The sequence below is a fragment of the Haliotis rubra genome, unplaced genomic scaffold (assembly GCF_003918875.1).
Source record: "Haliotis rubra isolate DU_JTF1 unplaced genomic scaffold, ASM391887v1 Scf962, whole genome shotgun sequence".
NCBI classification, from domain to species: domain Eukaryota; kingdom Metazoa; phylum Mollusca; class Gastropoda; order Lepetellida; family Haliotidae; genus Haliotis; species Haliotis rubra.
In genome coordinates this window covers 258,382-271,361 of record NW_025767704.1, presented here as the reverse complement: position 1 = coordinate 271,361, position 12,980 = coordinate 258,382, and the positions used below count along the sequence as shown (strand labels likewise).

The 12,980-nt window shown below is 44.5% G+C and overlaps 1 protein-coding gene across 1 annotated transcript in view; it reads left to right on the top strand.

The window, feature by feature from the left end:
• Positions 1-12,980, top strand: part of LOC124265135 — a 154,827-nt gene that overhangs the window by 68,243 nt on the left and 73,604 nt on the right. Inside the window, 4 exon segments of the mRNA XM_046699930.1 lie at positions 3,312-3,375; positions 5,918-6,099; positions 8,183-8,254; positions 8,648-8,811. Of these exon segments, the coding sequence (XP_046555886.1) occupies positions 3,312-3,375; positions 5,918-6,099; positions 8,183-8,254; positions 8,648-8,811 (482 nt within the window).

Below are 12,980 nucleotides of genomic sequence, written 5' to 3'. Positions count from 1 at the left end.
TGTATACCAGTAACATCTAGGTAGTGTGTGTGTATGGGTGCCACAGATGTCTGTATACCAGTAACATCTAGGTAGTGTGTGGTATGGGTGCCACAGATGTCAGTATACCAGTAACATCTAGGTAGTGTGTGGTATGGGTGCCACAGATGTCTGTATACCAGTAACATCTAGGTAGTGTGTTGGTATGGGTGCCACAGATGTCTGTATACCAGTAACATCTAGGTAGTGTGTGGTATGGGTGCCACAGATGTCATAGTATACCAGTAACATCTAGGTGGTGTGTGGTATGGGTGCCACAGATGTCTGTATACCAGTAACATCTAGGCAGTGTGTGGTATGGGTGCCACAGATGTCTGTATACCAGTAACATCTAGGCAAGTGTAGTGGTGGTATGGGTGCCACAGATGTCTGTATGCCAGTAACATCTAGGTATCTAGTGTGGTGTGGTATGGGTGCCACAGATGTCTGTATACCAGTAACATCTAGGTAGTGTGTGGTATGGGTGCCACAGATGTCTGTATACCAGTAACATCTAGGTGGTGTGTGGTATGGGTGCCACAGATGTCTGTATACCAGTAACATCTAGGTAGTGTGTGGTGGTATGGGTGCGACAGATGTCTGTATACCAGTAACATCTAGGTAGTGTGTGGTATGGGTACGACAGATGTCTGTATACCAGTAACATCTAGGTAGTGTGTGGTATGGGTGCGACAGATGTCTGTATACCAGTAACATCTAGGTAGTGTGTGTGGTATGGGTGCCACAGATGTCTGTATACCAGTAACATCTAGGTAGGTGTGTGTAAGTATAAGAGTGCCACAGATGTCAGTATACCAGTAACATCTAGGTAGTGTGTGGTATGGGTGCCACAGATGTCAGTATACCAGTAACATCTAGGCAGTGTGTGGTATGGGTGCCACAGATGTCAGTATACCAGTAACATCTAGGTAGTGTGTGGTATGGGTGCCACAGATGTCAGTATACCAGTAACATCTAGGTAGTAGTGTGTGGTATGGGTGCCACAGATGTCAGTATACCAGTAACATCTAGGTAGTGTGTGGTGGATGTGCCACAGATGTCTGTATACCAGTAACATCTAGGTGTAGTGTAGTGGTATGGAGTGCCACAGATGTCAGTATACCAGTAACATCTGGTAGTGTGTGGTATGGGTGCCACAGATGTCAGTATACCAGTAACATCTAGGTAGTGTGTGGTATGGGTGCCACAGATGTCTGTATACCAGTAACATCTAGGTAGTGTGTGGTATGGGTGCCACAGATGTCAGTATACCAGTAACATCTAGGCAGTGTGTGGTATGGGTGCCACAGATGTCTGCTATACCAGTAACATCTAGGTAGTGTGTGGTATGGGTGCCACAGATGTCAGTATACCAGTAACATCTAGGTAGTGTGGTGTGAGTGCCACAGAAGCCAGTATACCAGTAACATCTAGGTATGTTTGGGTTGCCACGGATGTCTGTATACCAGTAACATCCAGGCAGGTAGTATGTGGTATGGGTGCCACAGATGTCAGTATACCAGTAACATCTAGGTAGTGTGTGGGTATGGGTGCCACAGATGTCTGTATACCAGTAACATCTAGGTAGTGTGTGTGGTATGGGTGCCACAGATGTCAGTATACCAGTAACATCTAGGTAGTGGCATTGTGGTATGGGTTGCCACAGATGTCTGTATACCAGTAACATCTAGGTAGTGTGTGGTATGGGTGCCACAGATGTCCTGTATACCAGTAACATCTAGGTAGTGTATGGTATTGGTAACATCACAGGCAGTGCCACAGATGTCTTGATGACCAGTAACATCTAAGCAGTGTGTGGTATGGTTGCTACAAATGTCTAGTATACCCAGTAACATCTAGGCAGTGTGTGTGGTATGGGTGCCACAGATGTCTGTATACCAATAACATCTAGGCGAGTGTGTGGTATGGGTGCCACAGATGTCATGTATACCAGTAACATCTAGGTAGTGTGTGGTATGGGTGCCACAGATGTCTGTATACCAGTAACATCTAGGTAGTGTGTGGTATGGGTGCCACAGATGTCTGTATACCAGTAACCATCTAGGTAGTGTGTGGTATGGGTGCCACAGATGTCTGTATACCAGTAACATCTAGCCAGTATGGCATGGGTGCCACATATGTCTGTATACCAGTAACATCTAGGTAGTGTGTAGATGGGGATGCCACAGATATCTGTATACCAGTAACATCTACGTAGTGTGGTATGTGCCACATATGTCTGTATTGTCCGCAAGATCTAGGTAGTATGTGCGTATGGTTGACACAGATGTCATATACCAGTCATCTATGCAGCTTGTGGTATGAGTGCCACAGATGTCAGCATACCAGTAACATCTAGGTAGTGTGTGGTATGGGTGCCACACAGATGTCTGTATACCAGTAACATCTGGGCAGCATGTGGTATGGGTGCCACAGATGTCTGTATACCAGCAACATCTAGGCAGTGTGTGTGGTGTGGGTGCCACAGATGTCTGTATACCAGTAACATCTAGGCAGTGTGTGGTATGGGTGCCACAGATGTCAGTATACCAGTAACATCTAGGTAGTATGTGGTATGGGTGCCACAGATGTCAGTATACCAGTAACATCTAGGTAGTGTGTGGTATGGGTGCCACAGATGTCTGTATACCAGTAACATCTAGGTAGTATGTGGTATGGGTGCCACAGATGTCAGTATACCAGTAACATCTAGGTAGTGTGTGGTATGGGTGCCACAGATGTCTGTATACCAGTAACATCTAGGCAGTATGTGGTATGGGTGCCACAGATGTCTGTATACCAGTAACATCTAGGCAGCGTGTGGTATGGGTGCCACAGATGTCTGTATGCCAGTAACATCTAGGTAGTGTGTGTGGTAGTGGTGCCACAGATGTCAGCATACCAGTAACATCTAAGTAGTGTGTGTGTGGGTGCCACAGATGTCAGTTTACCAGTAACATCTAGGCTGTATGTGGTGTGGGTGCCACAGATGTCAGTATACCAGTAACATCTAGGTAGCGTGTGGTATGGGTGCCTGAGATGTGAATATACCAGTACCATCTATGGAGTATGGGTACAACAGATGTCAGTATGCCAGTAACAAAGATGCATACCAGCAGACGGGCAGACACTGTTATTGATAACTGATATACATACAGGTGGATAGTCTTGTCAACAGAGATACATATACGTGAACACGACTGTTGTTGATATATATTTACTTATATATATGTATGTGGACACTAATGTTGTTGAGATATATATACAGGCAGATACTATTGTTGTTAACAGAGATACTTGGAGAACCGGAAGTACTCAAATGCAGACCATGACGACCTGTGGGCAGCCCTCGACTCCGTGAGTGCTCTTGACATGTCTTGTGGGAAACAGCTGGTGACTGTGTGAGTTCTGTGAGTGAGTGAGTTGTTGAGTAAGTGTGTGTTGGTGCGTGTGTGAGTGTGTTTGTGACGCATTGAATGAATGAGCTATTGAGTGAGTAAATGATTGAGTACAATAATCTACATTACCTACATCATAGTAATGTTGGTCCTTTATATACCAGTGAGTAGACCGCTATGTGCTGGTCCTTTATATACCAGTGAAGTTCGATATGTGACAGACGGCTCATAGAAATGATGGTCCTTTATATACCAGTGAGCCCGCTATGCAGACAGACGGCTAATAGAAATGTTGGTCCTTTATATACCAGTGTGCCCGCTATGTAGACAGACGGCCTCCTAGAAATGTTGGTCCTTTATATACCAGTGAGCCCGCTATGTAGACAGACGGCTCATAGAAATGCTGGTCCTTTATATACCAGTGAGCCCGCTCATAGAAATGTGGTCCTTTATATACCAGTGAGCCCGCCATGTAGACAGACAGAAATGCTGGCTATACCATAGAAATCATAGTGGTCCCTATATACCAGTGACCCGCTATGTAGACAGACGGCTCATAGAAATGTTGGTCCTTTATATACCAGTGAGCCCGCTATGTAGACAGACGGCTCATAGAAATGTTGGTCCTTTATATACCAGTGAGCCCGCGCCCGCTATGTAGACAGACGGCTCCATAGAAATGTTGGTCCTTTATATACCAGTGAGCCCGCTATGTAGACAGACGGCTCATAGAAATGTTGGTCCTTTATATACCAGTGTGCCCGCTATGTAGACAGACGGCTCATAGAAATGTTGGTCCTTTATATACCAGTGAGCCCGCTATGTAGACAGACGGCTCATAGAAATGCTGGTCCTTTATATACCAGTGAGCCCGCTATGTAGACAGACGGCTCATAGAAATGTTGGTCCTTTATATACCAGTGAGCCCGCTATGTAGACAGACGGCTCATAGAAATGTTGGTCCTTTATATACCAGTGAGCCCGCTATGTAGACAGACGGCTCATAGAAATGTTGGTCCTTTATATACCAGTGAGCCCGCTATGTAGACAGACGGCTCATAGAAATGTTGGTCCTTTATATACCAGTGAGCCCGCTATGTAGACAGACGGCTCATAGAAATGTTGGTCCTTTATATACCAGTGAGCCCGCTATGTAGACAGACGGCTAATAGAAATGTTGGTCCTTTATAAACCAGTGTATTAGCCCGCTATGTAGACAGACGGCTAATAGAAATGCTGGTCCTTTATATACCAGTGTGCCCGCTATGTAGACAGACGGCTAATAGAAATGTTGGTCCTTTATATACCAGTGTGCCCGCTATGTAGACAGACGGCTAATAGAAATGTTGGTCCTTTATATACCAGTGAGCCCGCTATGTAGACAGACGGCTCCTATAGAAATGCTGGTCCTTTATATACCAGTGTGCCCGCTATGTAGACAGACGGCTCATAGAAATGTTGGTCCTTTATATACCAGTGTGCCCGCTATGTAGACAGACGGCTAATATAAATGTTGGTCCTTTATATACCAGTGATCCCGCTATGTAGACAGACGGCTCATAGAAATGTTGGTCCTTTATATACCAGTGTGCCCGCTATGTAGACAGACGGCTCATAGAAATGTTGGTCCTTTATATACCAGTGAGCCCGCTATGCAGACAGACGGCTCATAGAAATGTTGGTCCTTTATATACCAGTGAGCCCGCTATGTAGACAGACGGCTCATAGAAATGTTGGTCCTTTATATACCTTTAGTGAGCCCGCTATGTAAACAGACGGCTCATAGAAATGTTGTTCCTTTATATACCAGTACCCCGCTATGTAGACAGACGACTAATGGAAATGCTGGTCCTTTATATACCAGTGTGCCCGCTATGTAGACAGACGGCTAATAGAAATGTTGGTACTTTATAAACCAGTGTGCCCGCTATGTAGACAGACGGCTAATAGAAATGTTGGTCCTTTATATACCAGTGAGCCCGCTATGTAGACAGACGGCTCATAGAAATGTTGGTCCTTTATATACCAGTGTGCCCGCTATGTAGACAGACGGCTCATAGAAATATTGGTCCTTTATATACCAGTGTGCCCGCTATGTAGACAGACGGCTCATAGAAATGTTGGTCCTTTGTATACCAGTGAGCCCGCTATGTAGACAGACGGTTCATAGAAATGGTGGTCCTTTATATACCAGTGAGCCCGCTATGTAGACAGACGGCTCATAGAAATGGTGGTCCTTTATATACCAGTGTGCCCGCTATGTAGATAGACGGCTCATAGTAATGTTGGTCCTTTATATACCAGTGAGCCCGCTATGTAGACAGACGGCTCATAGAAATGTTGGTCCTTTATATACCCGTGTTGCATGCTGGAAGTACTGCGGCCAGTAAATAGTCGAGTTTGGGACAGACCAGGAACTGATATTAAGGACAACGCCCCTCCAGGCACCCAATCCACCGGTTCTGTAAATAACATGAGCCGTGCTTTCACCCCTAATACAGCAAGCAAAGGCAGATAAAAAACCAGTAGATGTGGTGGACACGATGAAGACGTGGACGCTGCAGATGAACTATCCAGTTGTCACGGTGTCCAGGGCGGGGGGCAACAAGCTGAAGCTGCAGCAGAAGAGGTTCCTCTTGGACCCGTCAGCAGCGGACCCCGGGACATACACATCACCCTACGAGTAAGTTCATGATTAAATGTGTTCACCAAGTGAGTGATGGTTGTTTTACGCCGCTTTGCCCGTTACCAGCGGACCCCGGACCTTCAATCTTATAACGAGTACGTGCATAAATGCATTAATGTGTACGGGTCAGGTGAATTCGCCAGCCGGTGGTTAAAGTCATGAAGGCAATATAACCTTCCAATTTTACCTACAATTCCCCTCACCCCCATGGCAACCCATCCCTCTCAGGAGTCATCAGTGTGAGGGATGTATTCCTTTCCTGATAATGTGAAACAAGATGAATGGGTTAAAGTCATGAAGGCAATATAACCTTCCAATTTTACCTACAATTCCCCTCACCCCCATGGCAACCCACCCCTCTCAGGAGTCATCAGTGTGAGGGATGTATTCCTTTCCAGATAAAATGAAACAAGATGAATGGGTTAAAGTCATGAAGGCAGTATAACCTTCCAATTTTACCTACAATTCCCCTCACCCTCATGGCAACCCACCTCTCTCAGGAGTCATCAGTGTGAGGGATGTATTCCTTTCCAGATAATATGAAACAAGATGAATGGGTTCCAAACATTGTAACAGTAATTGTTGATTGCAAATTTAAAAATGAAAAGTTAACCGGGAAGTATATACAATTCACTGCAATGTATTATAGTGGCAGCGCAAAAGCTAGTGACTGTACAAGCACAAAGGTAAGCACATACAAGGGCGGGGAAAAATGACAATATTGACGGTGATGGTAATATTCCCTTCTCAGCTACAGTAGTCCATCTAGAAACAAAGGCTTTGAGCAGAGTGCCAATGGTTTACTGATCTTCACACTCAATGCTGTTGTTGGATTGTACTCCCATTATACACACAGGAAAACGTGTTCTCAACTCAAGGCAGTACATGGGGGAGTCAGCGGCTTGTAGTCTATGTGTACATCTCTCTATAATAGTCAGTGGGTTCGAACATGGTATAAAACAAGGCACAAGCCTACATATAGATTACACTACTACTCCAACGACTGTATGTCAACTGGTACAGTGTTGTAAAGCTGGAACATCGTACGACAGTGAATAACTGTTACATTACACATAGAACATAGTATAACAGTGATTATCACTGCTACATTACACATGGAACTTACATGACAGTGAATGAAACATACCCCATTTCATTTGACAGAATCATTTTATGACAGTGAATACCACTGTCCTATTACACTTTGAAATTACTCTGTAACAGATGAATACGACTGTCCTATTACATTTGGAACATTGTGTGACAGTGAATACCAATGTCCTATTACACTTGGAACATTGTGTGTGACATTGTGTGACACTGTCCTATTAAACTTCGGACATTGTATGACAGTGAATACCAATGTCCTATTACACTTAAAACATTGTGTGACATTGTGTGACACTGTCCTATTACACTTCGGACATTGTATGACAGTGAATACCAATGTCCTATTACACTTGAAACATTGTGTGGCATTGTGTGACATTGTGTGATACTCTCCTTTTACACTTCGGACATTGTATGACAGAGAATACAACTTCCACATTACATTTGGAACATTGTGTGACATTGTGTGACACCGTCCTATTATACCTGGGACATTGTGTGACATTGTGTGACACTGTCCTATTATACCTTGGACATTGTGTGAACATTGTGTGACACTGTCCTATTATACCTTGGACATTGTGTGACATTGTGCTGACACTGTCCTATTATACCTGGGACATTGTGTGACATTGTGTGACACTGTCCTATTATACCTGGGACATTGTGTGACATTGTGTGACACTGTCCTATTATACCTGGGACATTGTGTGACATTGTGTGACACTGTCCTATTATACCTGGGACATTGTATGACAGTATATAACACTGCCACCTTACAGTGTCCCTTTTCGAACCCCGGATCAAGTTTGTGGCTCGCTCTTTCTGCAATACCAGAAACATCGCTGGAGCTTCACAATCAAAGGAAGTTGTAATCACACGGTTCTGGTATCATACCATCGTCTTTATACCTAATCTAACCTTAACGCTAATCAAGTATTTTCATTTAAAAATCTTGAAATATTTTCAGATATAAATGGAATATCCCTTTCACCTTCACAACGAGTTCAGAGAAAACTTCAACAAGACTGATGCGGACATTGTGTGGATGAAGAGGGATGACAAAACAGGTATTTTAACGTGAATCCGAAAGTTTCAAGCAAATCACCAGTAACTCGGACTGCGTGTAATCAAATTGCTCTTTGACATCGACAATATCCAGGTCGGTACATGGTATAACTTCATCACTTGAAGTCGAAATTTAAATGGTAATTTCTCGATGTTTCAGTGACTGGATACACGTAAGGAGAACTCGTGTTATCTCGAACTATCTTTAAGACGATGTACATACATTATGGTGTGGGTAGTGTCGATACTGGCACGAGGGTCTACCCTCGGTACTTATGCGCTCGGTATTAACGGGGACAGATAATACGTAATCGCTGGCGGCTATTCTTTCCATCGTCAGTGCACACTTTACATCCAACTTCTTCAGACACGTACAGTACAACACTACCCATTCCGACCACTGTCCATCCGACTGGGTCATCGGCAACATTGGTCTGTACGGGCTGTACCGGGTCAACTACGAAGACAGCAACTGGAAGGCTCTCATCAATCAGCTAGCCACTGACCACACGGTGAGAGACTCTGTACCCGGTCTGTACACTGAGGTCATTTCGAGTCGTATTTGTCACAGTCAGGTTAACCCATGGTCGTGCTGGTTCCATCACAAAGACCAATTGTCCTTTGATGACGGCTGTTTGCATCCATTGACGTAGACAGCTGGTGTTAAACTCGTCCACACAGTGTGCTAGGTAGGGGCAATGCTTTGTTTGTTACTCTCCTCTCCATAGCTAGGCTTACACTATGTCCCCGGCTGCCACGGCAGCCAAATCAGTCCATCAGTCGCGTTCTGATGGAGCTCTCCTCACGTTTCTCACGTTATGTTTTGATGTTTCGACACATATTGCGCGTTCTGTCAAAACTTTCTACAGATGAAATGTGGACGCCGGCAAGATTTGGACCACATTTGTTGCCCACGGTATCAAAATAAGGCTTCCCAAGCAATAGCAGCCATTGTATTATGAGAGACAAAAGCAGCATGTACGTTGAAGATGAAGATTTTGTGTTTGTTTGTTTGCTGGGGGTATACGTCGACTCCTTGCATCAGCAAGAACGCCAGCATCAGCTGCAGAGAGGGAATGCCAGAGAACGCAACGTAGATTCGTATCTTGCCGGCCCTGTAAGCCGTCACACGCCTGGATGCGTCGTGACTCCTTGAACAGGACGAATCGGCTTCCCATACAACCGCTTGCCGAGAGAAGAGGGATGCGTCGTGAAACGGGCAGCAAGGGTTGAAACAACCGTGAAGAGAGGGACAAAACGCCAGCAAGGCTTGGAAACAACCGTGACTGAACATGAAACCCGTGACCGAACATGAAAACCGTGACCGAACATGACAACCGTGACCGACAACCGTGACCAGAACACGACAACCGTGACCGAACATGATTAACCGTGACCGAACATGACAACCATGACCGAACATGACAACTGTGACCGAACATGACAACCGTGACCGAACATGACAACTGACCGAACATGACAACCGTGACCGAACATGACAACCGTGACCGAGCATGACAAATCGTGACTGAACATGACAACCGTGACCGAACATGACAACCGTGACCGAACATGACAACCGTGACTGAACATGACAACCAGACCCAACATGTGACTGAACGCTGACAACTGTGACTGAACATGACAACCGTGACCGAACATGACAACCGTGACCGAACATGACAACCATGACCGAACATAACAACCGTGACCGAACATGAACATAACCGTGACCAGAACATGATACAACCGTGACCGAACATGACAACCGTGACCGAACATGACAACCGTGACTGAACATGACAACCGTGACCGAACTGAACATGACGAACCGTGACTGAACATGACAACCGTGACTGAACATGACAACCGTGACTGAACATGACAACCGTGACCGAACATGATAACCGTGACTGAACATGACAACCGTGACCGAACATGACAACCGCGTGACTGAACATGACAACCGTGACCGAACATGACAACCGTGACCGAACATGAACCGAACATACAACCGTGACCGAACATGACAACCGTGACCGAACATGACAACCGTGACTGAACATGACAACCGTGACTGAACATAACAACCGTGACTGAACATGACAACCGTGACCGAACATGACAACCGTGACTGAGCATGACAACCGTGACCGAACATGACAACCGTGACCGAACATGACAACCGTGACCGAACATGACAACCGTGACCGAACATGACAACCGTGACCGAACATGACAACCGCGTGACTGAACATGACAATCCGTGACTGAACATGACAACCGTGACCGAACATAACAACCGTGACCGAACATGACAACCGTGACCGAACATGACAACCGTGACCGAACATGACAACCGTGACCGAACATGACAACCGTGACCGAACATGACAACCGTGACCGAACATAACAACCGTGACCGAACATGAAAAATCCGTGACCGAACATGACAACCGTGACCGAACATGACAACCGTGACCGAACATGACAACCGTGACCGAACGCGACAACATTAAAACTGTGACCGAACATGACAACCGTGACCGAACATGACAATCCGTGACCGAACATGACAACCGTGACCGAACATGACAACCGTGACCGAACATTAACAACCGTGACCGAACATGACAACCCGTGACCGAACATGACAACCGTGACCGAACATGACAACCGTGACTGAACATGACAACAATCGTGACTGAACATGACAACCGTGAACTGAACATGACAACTGTGGACCTGAACATAAACAACCGTGACCTCGAACATGACAACCGTGACCGAACATGATTAACCGTGACTTCATCGCATGACATCCGTGACCGAACATGACAACTGTGACCGAACATTTAATAAACAGCGTGACCGAACATGACAGCTTAACCGTGACCGAACATGACAGCCGTGACCTAACATAATGTAACTTCGTGACCGAACATGACAACCGTGACCGAACATAACAACAACCGTAATCGAATATGACAACCGGTGACTGAACATGATAACTGTGGACTCTAACATGACAAATAACCGTGACTGAACATGATAAACAACCGTGGACTGAACATGACAACCGTGACAGAACATGATGCCAAAATGTGACCGGCAATGAACATGACAACCGTGACTGAACGGTGACACCCGTGATTGAACCGCGACAACCGTGACTGAATATGATAAACGTGACCGAACATAATAAATTCGTGACTGAATATGACATAAATGATGAACATAACAGCCGTGACCGAACATGCGACAAACGTGACGGAATATACAACCGTGACCAGACATAACAACCGTGACTGAACCATATGACAGACAAACCGTGACCGAACATAACAACCGTGACCAGCCATGACAACCGTGACCAGACATATGACAACCGTGACTGAATATACTTGACAACCGTGACCGGAACGATGAACCCGCCAACCGTGAACTAATTGTGAGGGTTGTCTCCCATTTGTTACACATGCCAGTTGTTACACACCCGGATATTGCCAGCTGTTACACAGTCAGGTTGGGGGTTAATTACTGCTATACCTACAACAATAATGGACTAGCCCAAACGGTCAAAGGGATCAAAGGGATTAAGAGCAAGCAGTTTTGATGTTTTTTTACTCAAGAAATGTTTGTTTGATTAAAGACGTTTTAATAGTTAGCATTTCATATGTACATTCAGTTGTTTTTATCTTGAGATGATTTCATCTTCTCAAGGCAGGATAAACTATTTAGTAGAGTTAACTCAATTATATTGAGAAAGTACATATTTTACTACAAACGGCTGGGGATGACCCTTGCACATTTTATATGTTTATCATTATTCACCTAATAAATATGTTTTTAAAAATGGGTTGGTTCACAAAACAAACAAAAAACAATAACAATAACCATTTATTACACTACATCTATATTCAATTCCAAATCGCTATTACTCTTTACCTATTTCATATTTTTCACCTTTTTAATTCGGCATCCCATTCAAATTTCCCTTAATACTCAGTTGTTGTTGTTTTGTGTTTGTTTGGGTGATTTTTTTGGTTTTTTGTTGTTGTTTTTGTTTGTTGTTGTTTTGTTTTTTTGGGGTTTGTTTGGTTTTTTTGGTGGGGTTGTTGCTTTTTGGTAGTTACACCACACTTTCAAAATTTCTAGTTTTTGTTCCCCCTCATTTCTTAATTAGTTATACTACCCCGTAGCCGAAATACCTTAGTTGTACGTGCGACGTTAAATAAAGCAAATAACAACAACAATAACAATAACAACTTTGCACATTAACCATGGCCGGTATACAAAGAGTAGAGTATGTCACATCGCAGCGAGGCAGGTCACACGTTCTTTTTGATGGATTCCTCTACAACAAGTATACAACACGACAGACATGTCAGCACTGGCGATGCATTGTTAGGACCTGCAAGAGCAAATGCACAACAGTTGGAGATATTGTCAGGAATGTTTCTGACCACAGTCATCCACCAGAAAATGTCACTCGGGCTATGTTTATCGGCAGTCTTAGGAAAAGATGTAGAGAAGAGACAACCCTCTACATGACCTATACAACCTGGCGATCGCTGAACAAGATGCAGCAGAAGTCCCATTTGATTAAACTTGGTTGAGACTCTTGTTATGTGAAATCTATGTGCTGAGTTGAACCAGTGGTTTAGAAATAAATGATAAAAGACATCGAAGAATGATGA